The following is a 15,531-nucleotide window of genomic DNA, read 5'->3' as shown; positions in this document are numbered from 1 at the left end:
AGGCTGTGACCGAACTCTTTGGTTGTGCCGAACTGATACTCTTTCTTGGGTTTTGGGCTGATGGGCCGTCACTGCTATTGGGCTCGCAATTATTGTTTAGTTGTTTAGTTTGTATCCCATCACCCCCCTTCCTACCACTACCTGATTCAGAAACAGATTCAGAAGAAGAAGACATGATTCTTACTCTTTGATGGTCGAAAGTCTCTGAAGAAATTCTTGAAGAAGCGGAAGAAAATTTTACGAAAAAGAGAGAGAATACAGAAGAAATAATCGCAAAAGTATTCCAATGATGAAGAGAGGAAATATTTATCAGATTCGCAAAGGCATTTCAAATTCGTCGCACCGTTTCAAATCCCACTTTTTCTGGATTCTCTGGCCGGATTTGCTGTCGCATTTAATGCAGACACGTGCAGAGCACGTCCCCTGACGTCGGCCTCCCCCTTACACTTATCCAAAACGCCGAAGTGATTCACTTCGCTTTTCGGGGGGGGTGGTGATGGGATACGAACTAAACAACTAAACAATAATTGCGAGCCCAATAGCAGTGACGGCCCATCAGCCCAAAACCCAAGAAAGAGTATCAGTTCGGCACAACCAAAGAGTTCGGTCACAGCCTATAGCTCGGTAGTATCAGTTCGGCACAACCAAAGAGTTCGGTCACAGCCTATAGCTCGGTAAAAGCCGACCAATCGAGCTCAACTCTCAGATCGGCAAAAGCTGATCGGCAAAGTTCAGCAGTTCGGTCTCAGTATTCGACCGAACAAGGAGATAGTGGACCCATGCAGGATCTCCACGACCTCCATTACACCCACGATCTATTTAGTGGTATTAAGCAGTTATCAACCCCACTACCAGGGCTGCAAACCACGATCTTAGTTCGAATGTATAAATAGAACTTAGATCAGATAGACCAGGTTAAGCTCTCTAGATCCTGAATCTTATAGCAAATCAGTATTGTAATCTGTAAGCGAGACCAAGCAATACAAATTTGCCCTCTCTTCTTCCCGTGGACATAGATTTACCTCAGTAAATCGAACCACGTAATTTTCCGTGTTGTGATCGTTTATTACTTGCATTTATTCCCATCAAAAATTCGCCACATCATCAAGCACCATAACTAACTTCTTTCTAAAATTTCTCACTGTAAAGACAGTGTTCGTAATAATTAAAAATACGTTGTGGTTGAAGAAAACAGTGGATCATATATAGTAGTACTATAAAGGATAAATAATTTAATTAATACGGATAATATATCATGATATAATTGAAAATGGCTTATTTTTGTAGTCGAACTAAAATGCAATAATTAAGAGCATATTTTAATATGAACAAGGAGGTAATATTTTACTTAAAATGTAGAATAGGGAGTACAACATATTTTGATGTGTTCCATCTCGATAATGTCTGTCACGATTTGTTTTTAGAATATTACATTTGACTAATTAAACTTAAATTTATGATATAGTTGGGAAATTTTTAATGGTACCAAGCATTGATCATAGACAAACTGTGAATACTTTCAACTTTTTTTTTTTTTTTCTATTTTGTATTCATCATTTAAATGAATAATGTGCAGCCAACGTTGCTGTATTATTTGTCGAAAGGAAAAGAGTGACCGCAAGAAAATGTTGTATTGTTTGCTTGTAAGCAACGTTTTTGCTTAAAAAAGAGAGATAATTTGCAGTAATTTTTTTATTTGATATTGTTTTTTGCTTAGAGATTACATCCAGTTTCTGTTTTTTGGCTCGTTCGAAACGTATTTCCATGGTTCAAGAGATTTAAAAATATAGTGTTTGTAACTACAAATGATTGATTTTTTCACAAAGAAGAATGTTCAACTACACCCATACACAATGTATCGATCTTAATTAAATCCCAGTTGTGATTAATAAATTTTAGTCCAATTAGTGATGGATAAATCATGTTTGTATATTTATATTCAGTTAAAATTTCTTTTGTAGCAAGATAGAGTTTGGAGTAAGAAGAAGTTTTTATGTACGGAGGATTTTACGCGGTCGGGTGACATTGTCATGGTATTCCGTCCGGTTGGGTGACACATAGCAGTTGTGCGAAAACCACTTTTAATGAGGAAAATCTAGATTATTGGAAAAGATGAAACTAAAACTGTATATGTTGGAAGTAAAAAACTATATTATCATTATTTTAGAAAAAATACTGTATTGCTCATCAAATTATAAAAATTAAGTTGAGGTTAAAGATCTTTTTTAGGGAGATTATAAGTAGTTGGAGAACGAGCTTTTTTTTTGTAGTTCATAAATTATTAGAAGTTGTTTTGTCAAACACTCTATTAATTGTTTCCTCCACAACACTAACATAATTACTCAAATTCATCGAATTATGTACTCCTATATAAATACTGCCAACGAAAACGAATTGTGAAAATTTGTTTTTCTAGTTTGTTTTATTATCTTTACAAACAAAAGTAAATGTGTTGAAAATGAACTTTGTGACCATTATAACTCCAAAAAATTAATAACACATTTTGTGTTCTTCCTTTTAGAGTTATTATTTCTCTACTTTAAATAATAATAAAAAAAGATAATGCTATGCTCATGTACCTTGAAATTACTTCCAAGTTAATTAACATGCTATAACTATTGCAAGATCTTATTATCATGCTAATTAAACTATAAATCATTATTCTATCATCTTTATAAGTCTTGTTTAAAATAGTGACATTCTATAACGCTTCATTGCCACTTTTTTTTGTCAAAGTGAATTTTGGCATTTCTTGGAGAAGTAATTTAATTTTCTATTTTGTTGAGTGAATCAATCATGATATCTTGTGAGGTCTAAAAAAATCTATATAACAGCCCTAGGCCTTATATGTACATATGAATATTATTCAGTTATTCACTATTTAAATCTCTGACTATCATTACCAAAAAAAACAATAACACAAATGGAGTAAACTACGTGTATATGTATGTATATTTGGGGAAAATACGCTGGTTATTAATTGATAGTTACAATACATAATTGTATAAGAAGAATACAAAGTAGCAAAGGGAACACGAGAGAGTAGAGTGGGGGAATATAGCATGGTCTGAGGATAAAAGACAACAGAAAAAAGCAAATTTGGTGTCCAAACAAATCTTAAAGTTCTTATTAATTTCAATTACTCTTTGAATAAAGAAAGAGGTACAAACACAGCCCGTGCCCTACACGGTAACAAAGGCATGTTGCACTATACCCGACGACGGATACAGGTGGGGTCGAGGCTCAACCAACTTAGAAATAGTTGCCGATTCAACAGTGCGCGATAACTTCAACCCCAATCCTTCGAGCCCGCTTCTGTTCTTAGTTTGCTATTCATAAGACTTCTATTTTCCGATGCCAACATCAACCTTCTTTATTGTGTTCCCACCCAAGAGTTCTTTTTTTCTGAGTTAGGAGTATTCATTTCTTAATAAATAAACAAATAAATAAATATTTATATTTATTTTTAATGAATGTTAGAAGAAAGCCAAGCTGCTCATCCATGGCCCCCACCTAAAGAGGTCCTGAAATTGATACCGAGATTCGTGAAAATGAGCTAACAATGAACAGTTTGAGGAATTTAATGAAGAGAGAAACTGATTTAGGAAAGTTCATAGTCCACGCAATGCCATTTCGCCAGCACCCTTGCTAAAATACGCCTCTCTTCTTCCATGGCGCAGTGCTGGCCCCCGCCGCCGCCGCTTCTTCTTTCTCTGCTTCCGGCGCTGCTGCTACTTCAATTGGGGCTTTCTTTGTCAATGGCTGCTACTGGTAACTCGCTCATTACTTCTATTGCATCTAATTACTTTCTGGATTTGGGGGTTTATGGTTTAGGTTTAAGTTGTGTTTGAATCTGCATTTCACATTTTAATTTGAGGTTTTGGATTTGAAGTGGAAAGGATTTGTGTAAATATTTTTAATTTGGTGAGAGCTTTGGTTTCACGTAACTTTGGAGATTTGGGGATTTAATGTCATTGCTCTACAAATTTTTCAGTTTATAGGATCCAATTAAGCACTAGTAACTAAGCAGTGGCAATGGCAAAACTTAGCAAACCTCAGAGAAATCGATGAATTCATCATTACAGAATTGCAGCTTGACTGATAGATAGTGTTCTTTCTGCTATGGATGAACCAGAAAGAGAGAGCTTAACGATGTTTGGCATTTGGTAATTGGTATGTTTGTGCTTCTGTTTATGTAGATTGCCCGTTGGACTTGAGCGGGTCTAATTTCACACGAGTCGCGTCCCAGTGCTCCAATCCGTCCGAGAGAGGGAGGTGTTGTCGCTACATCAATGCCATGGTTGCTATCTCCGTCTCCCAATATGCAAACGCCACGAGCGAATTGGGGGTAGCTGCTGATATGTCAGAAAGATGCATTCGCACCATATCTAAAACATTTGAGCTCTACGGGGTGACAAGCAACGCCACAGTTTTCTGTGGGTTTGGCCCAAAAATACATGTAACCTACAAGTGCCAAGGCCGTTCAACTGTCACACAGATGCTTCAGTCACCGAAGTTTGATGATGTCGCTGAGAATTGCAGGGCGCCTCTCGCGGAGGATAAAGCTTGTCGGAGGTGCTTGAACTCGGGCGTTCTGTATCTTAGGAATCTATTAGGGCCTATAGATAATGTGACTTTGAGCACTTGTCGGGATGCAACTTTTGCTGCTCTTGCTAGCCAAGTTGATTATTCGTCAAGGCTCGACATTGCCAGCTGTTTCTTTGGTGTTCAAGGCCTCATCATTCCTGCAGGTAGGCTTCACGTCTTCTCTTAATTTAGCCGGCTTCTTTTGATGTGAAAACGAATAATTTGTTAAAATCTTAACTGCCAATTTTAGGGTCTCCCCCTCCTGTACCTCCACCTGAGACATCTCCCCTTTCGCCCGGTGCTGCTAGTCCGACTCAGCTTTCGCTGACCGGTTCTCTGAAGGGAAATCATCATATCAACCGGCTAGCGGTGGTTCTAGGCATTGGTGTAGCAGTTATAGTACTTGCTTCGATCTTGCTTGCAGTATTGGTTTTCCTGATCCGCAGGAAACATCGAGAGCTGGAGGATAGTGATGCAAACGACGATGCACCCCCAAAAGCTCTTGCTCTTTCTGCGAAAAAATTTCAGGATGGTATGTTCTTGTTTCCAGTCAAGGCTCCCAAGTTTAGGCTTATATGTATCCAAATCTCATTTGTCGTGTAATCTACGTACCCTGTGAAGGTCCGCCAGGTACGTTCAGGAAATACAGCTACAGAGAGACGAAGAAAGCAACGAACAATTTCAACACTGTCATCGGACAAGGGGGGTTTGGAATTGTTTACAAAGCAGAGTTTCAGGGTGGTTTAGTCACAGCAGTGAAGCGGATGAGCAAAGTGTCGGAGCAGGCAGAAGGAGACTTTTGCAGGGAGCTGGAGCTCCTTGCTCGACTGCACCATCGCCATCTTGTTGCTTTGAGAGGCTTCTGCATAGAGAGGCGCGAGAGGTATGCATATCACGTATCTCATCATACTTCTTAAGCTGAAAAAGGATAACATACACTTCCTTTGTCACAGGTTTCTGATGTATGAATTCATGGCAAATGGAAGCTTAAAGGATCATCTTCATGGTATGTTATCAGACAAATATTCGAGACACATATCTATGTCGTAGACTTGAATGGACTCGTTCACTAAGTGCGTGTTTGTTCGTTTTTCAGCGGAGGGTAGAACTCCCCTAAGCTGGCGGGCTAGGATTCAGATTGCCATCGACGTGGCGAATGCACTCGTAAGTCCATCAAAATTCCTCATAAGATAGATTTGAAAGTCACATTAACCCTAAAATTGATTTTCCCTTTGAAGGAGTACCTCCATTATTACTGTGATCCTCCTTTGTGCCATAGAGATGTGAAGTCGAGCAATATATTAATAGATGAGAACTTTGTGGCTAAGGTAACTATGACGAGTGAATTTCTATTTTTGATCTATAAGAACATAGTTCAACCATATTGATGGATATGCACATTGCCATCTCCAGCTTGCTGATTTCGGCCTCGCACACGCTTCGAAAAACGGCTCGATTTTCTTCGAACCCATAAACACCGACATACGAGGAACTCCGGGCTATTTGGACCCTGAGTATGTGATAAGTCGGGAGCTAACAGAGAAGAGTGATGTGTACAGTTACGGCATCGTCTTGCTAGAGCTGATCACCGGAAGGCGAGCTATACAGGACAACAAGAACATCATTGAGTGGGCGCAGGTCATTTTGGACTCTGAGGGGTCGAGGATGGACGAGCTCGTGGATCCGTATTTAGGCGATACTTACGACTTTGATCAGCTCCGGACAGCCATTGCGATCGTGAGATGGTGCACCCAGAGGGAGGGTAGGGCAAGGCCTTCGATTAAGCAGGTTCTGAGGCTTTTGTACGAGAGTTCGGAGCCTATGCACAGTGGGTTTGTTGAAGCTGTCGAGGACGACGAAGGTGAAGGCACGGAAAACAGGGGAAGGAAGAGCAGAGGGAAGAATGTGTTTTCCAGTGGAGACAGGAATCTTGCTTCTTCTTCGAGCACGTCGAGATCATACTGCAGCCGGAGCTTCCTGCTGGAGATGGGCTCGCCGCAGTCGCCTAACAATACACCGTCCATCTAAGGACGAGTATGCATCATACACGAAACCGGGAGGAAGCTCCGTCACACGAAAGAGTGATGTTTATTGGGAAGCTTCATGTCTTGAAGAAGATGGTTTGAGACTTGAAGGGACAACATACATCAGCAGGAAAATGTAGTTTTGTTGGGAACATATTCTTTTTCACAAGTCTGAACTCTTATTTCTTTTGTATTTATTTGTTTGTGAAAGAAGTGATTATGTTTTTGCGATCAAAAAATTACAATCTCATTACTTTCTGCAACTGGGTGTCCCATGTCTGGATACAGACACAACTAAAATTACAAATATGCCACGAGATATGAGCATGGTCTCAGAACAGAAACCCGAGCCAACAGCTCTGCATCTCAAGCACAACTACACGCTTCCACAGCGCGTAGCAGGGTGTGTCTCTCATTTCTCTGGCACGAGGCAGCAGACGTCTTAAATGAACCGGAATCGATTCTATATGCAAAAATATTTCCCAATATCAGATCTAAAGACCACATAAGAAATATGGTTCAGACACAAAAACGGCATAATCATTTGCTCTACATACATACAGTTGACATTTAACAAGCAAAATAAGAGAAGAATGAATAGCTTTATTCCCTCAACACTAAATTCCTTTTAACCACACAGCATGTGTTTAGTTGACTAACAAGAGCTTCTAAGGCCAACACTAAATTTCTTGAAAAAGTAGCAAAGTTGAGTAGTAAGTGTACCCGGTGTCAATAAGCCGCCACTATTCACTTGTATGCACTTCTCCGATAGCAGCCGGAGGGAAACTAGGTGTGACACTAATAGATTAGTAATCTTGCAAGCAACAGCTTACAGTGATGATGGTATTGCTTCAAAGTAATCAAAATCAGGAAAATGCAAAGGTTTGATCTTTATCAAGAACAAGAGAGTTTAAGTGAAGAGAATTTCTGGTCATGTATTGCAAGTCAATAATCGAAGATATACATAAAGATCTCCCAATTGGGCTGATCAGATTCAGTGTTTGAGTAGTAACCGCTCCATATAAAATACAACAATACTGCGTTAAACAGCACGGGTAATGCAGACTCTGCGTTCTCCACTTCAAAAAAAAACATAAAGGTAACAGAGAACAACCACCGTGATGAGGAAGAAGAGACCCCACCTAGGCCCGGCCGTGTAACAAAATGTTTCAACTATGCACCGATAGCAATCATAAATTCCCTATTACTTACCGGATCCACCTGCACCACCACGATATCTCTCACCTTATCAAGAAGCTCTCCTAGATGGCTCACTCCAAAGTTCGTATAATCGAGTTGTCTTTTGTATCGTTGATGATATATTGTCTCAAAGCTTTGAAGAAAAATTTGACAAGAGTAGCTTACCAAGATGTCTTGAAGCTCATATCTAAACCTTTTAAGGTTATCAATAGCCTGTGAATCACCCGTTGTCTCAGAGCTAAATTTCTCTCCTCCTCCCCTCTTACCACCGTTTTCCTCAATAGCCGTCCTTTCTTCATCTGACAACTCATCCGAAGAACAAGCTCCAGCCATTATGTTAATGTTATCTTCCATGGAAGCTTTTCCTTTCTTGTCTCGCCTAGCTAAAATCACTGCAGGCGTAGGACCAACTGATTCAGGCTTTGGGTTACGGAGGCAGACAGTCTTCCTCTGGCCCTTCCCCTCGACACTGATTGAACCAACCATCTTTTTCAGGAGATTTACGAGTTTAACAGCACCATATTCAGAAACATACAGAGGCCGGCCGTACATCTTCTTGTACTCTGCTGGAAGACGAGTTAAGGGCAAATAGCCACCGAACAATTCGAGTAACTTTACCAATTGTAACTTCAAACCAACGAGATCTCCCGGCTGTACCCACATCACGTCGTGTTGCTCACAATTAACAGGTGTTCCCGCTGAAACTTCGTTAAATCCAAATGGAGGACTGTGTGATCTTCCACTCATGGGATTTTGGAGCTCTACTGAACTACTACTATATTCAGATAGAGACTGTGACACGACCGGAACCTCTTTAGTATTACTATAACAGCCTCCTGAAGCTCCCTGATACACTATTGATTCTTCTTCATTATGGCCTTCAACACCATCATTGACCTGACATGCCTTTAGAAGCCCGGTAACTTCTGCAGTACCTACACAAGGCGGTTTCAATCCCTTGGCGGGGGGCACAAAGCCTTCCCCATGAGCAACACTAGGCCAATCCCAAACAAACCTCCCAGCATTACTCAGAGCAGACGAAACACCAATTCCAGAGGGAATAACTAGGATGACAGTGTATCCTCTCTGACCTAGAATGTGAAGAGCCGGAGCAAAATCAACATCTCCTGATATAAGCATAATGGGAGACGGTGGAGGGTTATCGAGAGCAAAAAGGAACATATCAACTAAGATAGCCTTATCAGCAGCATCCTTTCGACCGTTTGGAACATCAATGAGCCTGACACCAGTTCTCTGGCAGCCTTCTCGTAGCCGTCTGGGGAAAGCATTGAAATCCCCATAGGCAGAAAACATAGTGACCAATCCATCAATAAGAGGATGAGCCCGCAAAGCCATCCTGATGTTACCAGCCACGTCCTCGGGCCTTACATCACTTGGCACGGGACAGTTCTCAATGTCCCAAAGGATTGCCACAGGCACGTGCAGGGAACCCCGACTCTGATGCTGAGTAGGCACAGATGGATTTGCATTCGAGTTCTTTGATTGATCGGCTCCTTGGGTTTTCAATGCCAACAAAGATGTATTCGAGCTCGACATCAGTAATAGAATTGGCAGAATTATAGCTTCCTGATGTTAAGGGTCTTTCACTGATCAAAGGAAGAAAGAAAGAATGAATCAAACAAACCATATGGAAAAAAGGATTGAAACCAATAATCAATTACAAAACCCTCAGCAGTAATCATACATATTCAAATAAACACACACACACACACACAACTCAGCAAAAATTCAGAAGTTTCAAAATATAATCAAAATTCGAGCAATCAAGTAAAGAATGGGGAAAGTACTGTAAAACCTAACAAAAAGCAATCCTACTGATGAAACAGATAGCAATCAAGAAAAGTTCAAGAATTTCTGTTCATGAATCGATAATTAAGGAGCAAAAAAAGGGAGAAATTCAGGAAACAACTAAAGATCCAATCTTCCAACTAAAATCATCTCGAAACAGAAACCCACAACGAATTTCAATCGATACCAACTGAATTGTAGAGAGAGAAGACTAACCCCAAAGAAAAATCAAGCTGGATTGAGTAAAGATTGAATGCTTCCAATAAATACTATACTCCCTAGAGTAAAAACATGGTCAGGAGTGTTTTTATATGAGAAAGAATTGGAGGATTATTGGGCAGCGACGGCGAGAGAGGAAATTTTTGGAGAAATCGGCAAAGAAAAGGTAAACCGACGTTGAATGATGGTAGACGTATCTTGCAAGGCTCGCTTACTAGATTGTACCGCCGGCTCTAATTATTGTACAGTATTTCTTTCCTAAGTTAATACACTCGAAAAATCTTCCTAATTTAAATAGAAGGAATATCAGTTAATTTATCAAATTAAAACTCATATTAGTATTCTCAAATTTTACGGAAAAAAATTTATGACATAACAAAAGTTTTCTCACAATTCGAACGACGTACTTTGAATATTTATATGTAAGGTAAATAAATTTATAAATTATTTGCATTAAGTATAAATTTTACAAATATAGGTTTCTAATATGTGTTCTAACAAAGACATTGAAATATATTGAAATACTTAGCAACAATAATATAGTAACTGATCATTTGATCTCTAATGTCACAAACTTTTGATTTCAATTTGGAAAAAAATCAAATTCATGGGAAACTCACTATGTTCATACTATTTTTTATGATCAAATTTCAAGTTTAAAGACCAAATTTCAGCAAAATTTATGATTTTAGAGAAAAAAAAATGTCTGTCTCAACTTAATTTTTGGTCATATATTTTGACAGTCACTCACTGAGATCTTCAGCTTTTAATTTGACATCAATCTACCAAATTCATATTAAAACAAAAGCCATAAAACAAGAACATAAGAAAGTGAAAAAAGCCATCTAAAATGGATCTTCACATTCCTGAATACCAGAAACAGTTAGGTACACCAAAACCTGTACATACAAAAGTGGCAAAACTAGAGAGCTTCATTGCTTGAGAGATCACGGACGGGTTAACGGTCGTAAGCCTCACTAACGAGTGTTTTTCTACAGTAGTAACACTCGCGTGCGCAGAGAAGAAGGCAATGTATTGTACCGTACAAAATTATAATGAAATTCATTTAACAGACGAAGCATTAAATTCTCAAACTTCCCATTCTGATAGCCAATTCACAAGATCTATGAAGACAGAACCCTTTCAATGGCAGCCACATAGAAATCCTTTGGCATGGTGCCAACAACAGTGTCGCGTTTCTCACCATTCTTGAACAGCAAGACCACCGGCACAGCCTTGATGTCGTAGTCTGCAGCAATTTGTGAGTCAGTGTCCGCATCAAGAACGAAGCATTTCAGCCTCCCCGAGTACTCAGTGGATATCTCATCTATTACTCGATGAACCATGCGACAGGGTCCACACCAACTCGCGTAGAACTCCACGAGCACAGGTAATTCGCTGTCTATGATCAGTTTGTCCCAGGACTTTCCAGTGACAACTGCAGCTGAAAAGGGGAAAAGAAGCACTTAGTTCAAAGCGACATTTTATCTCTGTGTATTGAGATAGAAAAGAGCAATATCTGTTAGTTTGCTTTCTTCATTTTCATCCCAACTTTACCACCAGTAACACAGATGCAATTTTACCATTTTTGCTTCATTTCAATTTTCATGATTCACATTGAAGTCGGCGGCTCCATTTAGTATAAAACAGAGTAAAAAGCAAGAACAGTAAACTTACAAAGCAAACAAAGGCAATGAGAATGATGTAACACTTGGCCAGATTTCTAAGTATAGTCAGCCCTAATACGCACTAAATCCCATCAAATCAAATCCTCTAACAAAAGAGAGTTCATAACTGCAATGTCCAAAAGTGAAAAGATATAAAGCATCATGAATCGGCTGACCATAATAAGCTCTAATTTCACCCCAAAGAAGCTATCTCCAAGCATATCAAAATGTCTGATCAACAACTCATCAAGGATATAACGCCACGATTGGTAGATGCAGATCATAACATAGTTTCAGATGACAACACAGTTGCTTATTACCTCCAAACCGGTTTAAGCAGAGACCAGACCACAATCTGAGTTCTCCCTAGTTCTTACTTTTGGTATTCCTTAGTACAATTTTACCATCCTTGAACTTATCTTAAATTTAATAATAATGATTAAGCCAAGCACAAAAGCATAAATGCTTCATTTGGCAACACTATGACCTTCATAACTCATCTCAATCATATAGTTATACAAGCTCGGATCTAAGGTGGCTGTACTACCTATGCGGCTACGCCTAATAATACACTCCAACAAGCTAAAATCGTCACAATAGAGTGGAGGAGTTTCAGAAATACAAAGACCACCAGCCAAGTAAAAATGAAATGCACCAACCACAGCAAAGATCACATACATTATACATTGAACGTTTTTTATACAAAGTTATAATTGATAATCAAGATTCTATGATTACCTATTATAATTTCTCCCTGATTCTTACTTTTGGTATACCTTTACAATTTTACCATCCTTGGACTTATCTTAAATTTAAAAATCATGATGAAGCCAAACACAAGCAGAAACGCCTCATTTCGCAACACTATGACCTTCATAACTCATCTTAATCATATAGTTATACAAGCTCAGAACTAAGGGCTGTACTACCTATGCGGCTACGCCTAATAATACACCCAACAAACTAAAATCGTCACAACAGAGTGGAGGAGTTTCAGAAAAACAAAGACCACCAGCCAAGTAAAAAATGAAATGCACCGACCGCAGCAAAGATCACATACATTATACATTGAACGTTTGTGATACAAAGTTATAATAGATAATCAAGATTCTATGATTACCTATTATAATTTCTCCCTAATTCTTACTTTTGGTATTCCTTTACAATTTTACCATCCTTGGACTTATCTTAAATTTAATAATCATGATTAAGCCAAACACAGGAGCAGAAATGCTTCATTTAGCAACGGTATGATCTACACAGCTCATCTTAATCACATAAGTATACAAGTCCAGAACTAAGGTGACTGCACAACCTATGCGTCCACGCCTAATAATACACTCAACAAATTAAAAACATCACAACAGAACCAAACCATTCCCACCAGCCAAGAAAAACAATGCACCAACCACAGTAAAGATCGCATACATCATACATGGAACTTATGTGATACAAGGTTATAATAGTTAATCAAGATTCAAGACTCCATCTCGGTTTCATACTCACCAAAAAAAGTGAAATGGTAGTTCATTCCTTTGTAGATATATTTACTGTATAAAGCATATTCTGTCCTAGATCAGAAATTCCAACGACTAACCTAGAATCACACAATCATATAGATCAAGGCATCACATAATCAATCACAATAAATATACCATTATTAAATGCCATATTAACCATGATCAAGAATAATAATCATCAGATCAGTAACAAATGCAAATGTAAAACACATCGATTGAACTAAATTTAAGAAGAAAAAAATGTTTAAAATTCGAAGAAGTTACTTCTGCTATCCCCATGGCTGGACACTCGCACCGATTTTCGGGCCTGAAGGCTCCTCTGAGCCCGAAACGAGAGCCCGGGCTGGTTCATCTGCGGCAATTGAGTCGCTGGCACAACTTGGCACCGAGTTTGGGAGCGGGAGATCGAGAAGACGGCAGTGGAGCAACAAGAGGCGGCCATTTTTCTGATTGAAACGCGAAATCGAGTTCGAATTTGAGAAATCGATTAGCAGAGAAGAGAACGTAATGGCGATGGATCACTCAACAATGTTTCACGTGGGATTTTGATTATCGGGTGGAGATGGCGACTCATATTCAACTACTTTCTGTTTTGCTACTACCTTTTTCTGTTTAATTATTTAATTATTTTTGTTTATTGTTAATTTGAATTTTGGATCATTGTTATCAACGCAACAGCTCACTGACAGTCTGTAACTATTAGCTTAATCATAAATACCAAAATTCGATTCGAAATCACTCTATCTTTTGATTCATAATCATTTTATATAACTTTGTTTACGGTTGCTTTGCAAGTATAAAAATGTCTCCATTTTAATTGTTTTTTAATTAATTAAATTCGACGATTCAATAGAAATGATATCAAAATAATTAAATATCGTTTTCGCTTAAATTTAGTATCTCTTCCAATCATATTCAACTGGTTTTCTCTATTTGGTTTTTTATACACCATGCACATTAAAATATACTCCCTCCGTCCCCGATTAGGAGTCGTTGTTTGACTCGGCACGAGTTTTAAGGAAGTGTTTGAATAGTTGGTGCAGTAAATGGAGGTAGGTAGTGAAATGTGAGACCTCTTTGACTTTTGGTATAATAAATTTAATTAAATCAATTCAATGTTCAATTTTAATTTTACAAATGCAGATTCACTGCCTCAATCAATTCAATTAAATTTAATGGTGTAGTGATTAACTAAATTCCATAATTAAATTTGTCTTACCAAAATTAAATGAAAAAAAAGGTGCAAAATCCAATTTCATGCCAAAAATTGAATCGAAAACCACTCACAAATTCACTGTTAACTTGCACTCTAATTTCACATCAGCAAGTTGCACTGTAATTGCAAAATTAAATCAAAAAACAATGTCACAAATTCAAACTCCTCCCAAAAATAGAGAGGGAAAAAGCCAATTTCATTCCATCGACGACGTGAGCTCCGCCTGGATTCAGCTGTGACAGCGTGTTCTCCATCCCCACTATATGCGTCATCACACCTTCCCTCGACAGAGTCGACTCCTGGTCGTGATTCCCCAGCACCGCCGCCCACGGGATGCCGGAGTTAACTGCAGGACCAAACGCCTGGTTCATTGACTTCACCGCGTCGCTCGCATCGAATCCGAATATGTTATCCCCTGCAACCAACAGCTAATTTCAGCAAATCTGTCGGCAAAATCAAAAGCAGCAAGGGTTAATTAAGTAACAGACCGGTGAAGACGATGAGATTCGGCTTCTCGGCGAGGATCAAGCGGCGGATGAAGGAGGTGGTGTTGAGATCGGAGCAGCTGGAGGCCTGGCGGAGCTCACGTCGTCGATGAATCCAGGAGGGGGAGAGGATTCATGAGAGAGGGTCGACAGTGAGAGAGGGTCGAGAGTGAGTGAGTTTAATCGAGAATGAGGGGTTGCATTTTCTTTTTTTTTTTAGTGTAAATAATGGCATTCTTTGTAAATTTTGCTAAACATTAAGGGTAATTTTGATGTCCAAAAATGGTAAGTGGTAGAGTGACTCTTAATGGGGGACATCCCAAAAAGGAAATTAGCGACTCTTATTCGGGGATGGAGGGAGTAATACTAATTCAGACGTAAGTGATTTTCAGCACGTGCTTCAGATGACTGGTATAAGGGTTTGGAACATACTGCTATATTTTTATTTAACACGAAAAATAAATATATGGAAGATGTGGAGTACATTCATAGTGGGGGATATTTTTATTGGCATGTGAATTAATTATTTTCCTAATAAATAAAAAATAGGAATAAAAAGGATGCACACGCCCGGTGGGACTCGAACCCACAATCGCCTGATTAGAAGTCAGACGCCTTATCCATTAGGCCACGGGCGCTTTTGTTTTAAAGCGCATTTCTTTTTTGATTAATATGCTTAATTACCTTCAAATTTATTCACTTGATGCTATAAAAATTAAGGCTGTCAAATTATAAATTGTGTTTTTGTTTTCTCGGCCAAATTAATTTTGATATGAAAAGCATCACTGTAATTTATGTGTTATA

The 15,531-nt window shown here is 38.8% G+C and overlaps 3 protein-coding genes and 1 non-coding gene across 4 annotated transcripts; 1 reads left to right on the top strand and 3 right to left on the bottom strand.

Annotated features, from left to right (window-relative positions):
• The first annotated feature begins 3,305 nt into the window (after nucleotides 1–3,305).
• Nucleotides 3,306–6,787, top strand: LOC121758730 (probable receptor-like protein kinase At1g49730). The gene is made up of 8 exons (XM_042154118.1): nucleotides 3,306–3,771; nucleotides 4,200–4,751; nucleotides 4,838–5,119; nucleotides 5,209–5,470; nucleotides 5,541–5,593; nucleotides 5,684–5,751; nucleotides 5,826–5,915; nucleotides 6,001–6,787. The coding sequence occupies exons 1-8, from the start codon at nucleotides 3,672–3,674 to the stop codon at nucleotides 6,613–6,615; spliced, it is 2,022 nt and encodes a 673-aa protein (XP_042010052.1). The 5' UTR covers nucleotides 3,306–3,671; the 3' UTR covers nucleotides 6,616–6,787.
• Nucleotides 6,788–7,194: 407 nt separating this feature from the next.
• Nucleotides 7,195–10,073, bottom strand: LOC121758731. Its single transcript, XM_042154119.1, has 2 exons — nucleotides 9,837–10,073; nucleotides 7,195–9,418 (listed from the first exon to the last, which is right to left on the bottom strand). Exon 2 carries the CDS (start codon nucleotides 9,366–9,368, stop codon nucleotides 7,785–7,787), a length of 1,584 nt encoding a protein of 527 aa, XP_042010053.1. The 5' UTR covers nucleotides 9,369–9,418; nucleotides 9,837–10,073; the 3' UTR covers nucleotides 7,195–7,784.
• Nucleotides 10,074–10,671: 598 nt separating this feature from the next.
• LOC121759553 (thioredoxin M3, chloroplastic-like) lies at nucleotides 10,672–13,629 on the bottom strand. The gene is made up of 2 exons (XM_042155184.1): nucleotides 13,291–13,629; nucleotides 10,672–11,283 (listed from the first exon to the last, which is right to left on the bottom strand). Exons 1-2 carry the CDS (start codon nucleotides 13,466–13,468, stop codon nucleotides 10,964–10,966), a joined length of 498 nt encoding a protein of 165 aa, XP_042011118.1. The 5' UTR covers nucleotides 13,469–13,629; the 3' UTR covers nucleotides 10,672–10,963.
• Nucleotides 13,630–15,292: 1,663 nt separating this feature from the next.
• TRNAR-UCU lies at nucleotides 15,293–15,365 on the bottom strand. The gene has a single exon. It is a non-coding gene; the product is annotated as a tRNA-Arg (tRNA).
• Nucleotides 15,366–15,531: the final 166 nt, after the last annotated feature.

Source organism: Salvia splendens, chromosome 12 (assembly GCF_004379255.2).
Source record: "Salvia splendens isolate huo1 chromosome 12, SspV2, whole genome shotgun sequence".
In the NCBI taxonomy this organism is placed as follows: domain Eukaryota; kingdom Viridiplantae; phylum Streptophyta; class Magnoliopsida; order Lamiales; family Lamiaceae; genus Salvia; species Salvia splendens.
The sequence above is the reverse complement of the archived record's forward strand: the minus strand, read 5'-3'. Positions and strand labels throughout refer to the sequence as shown.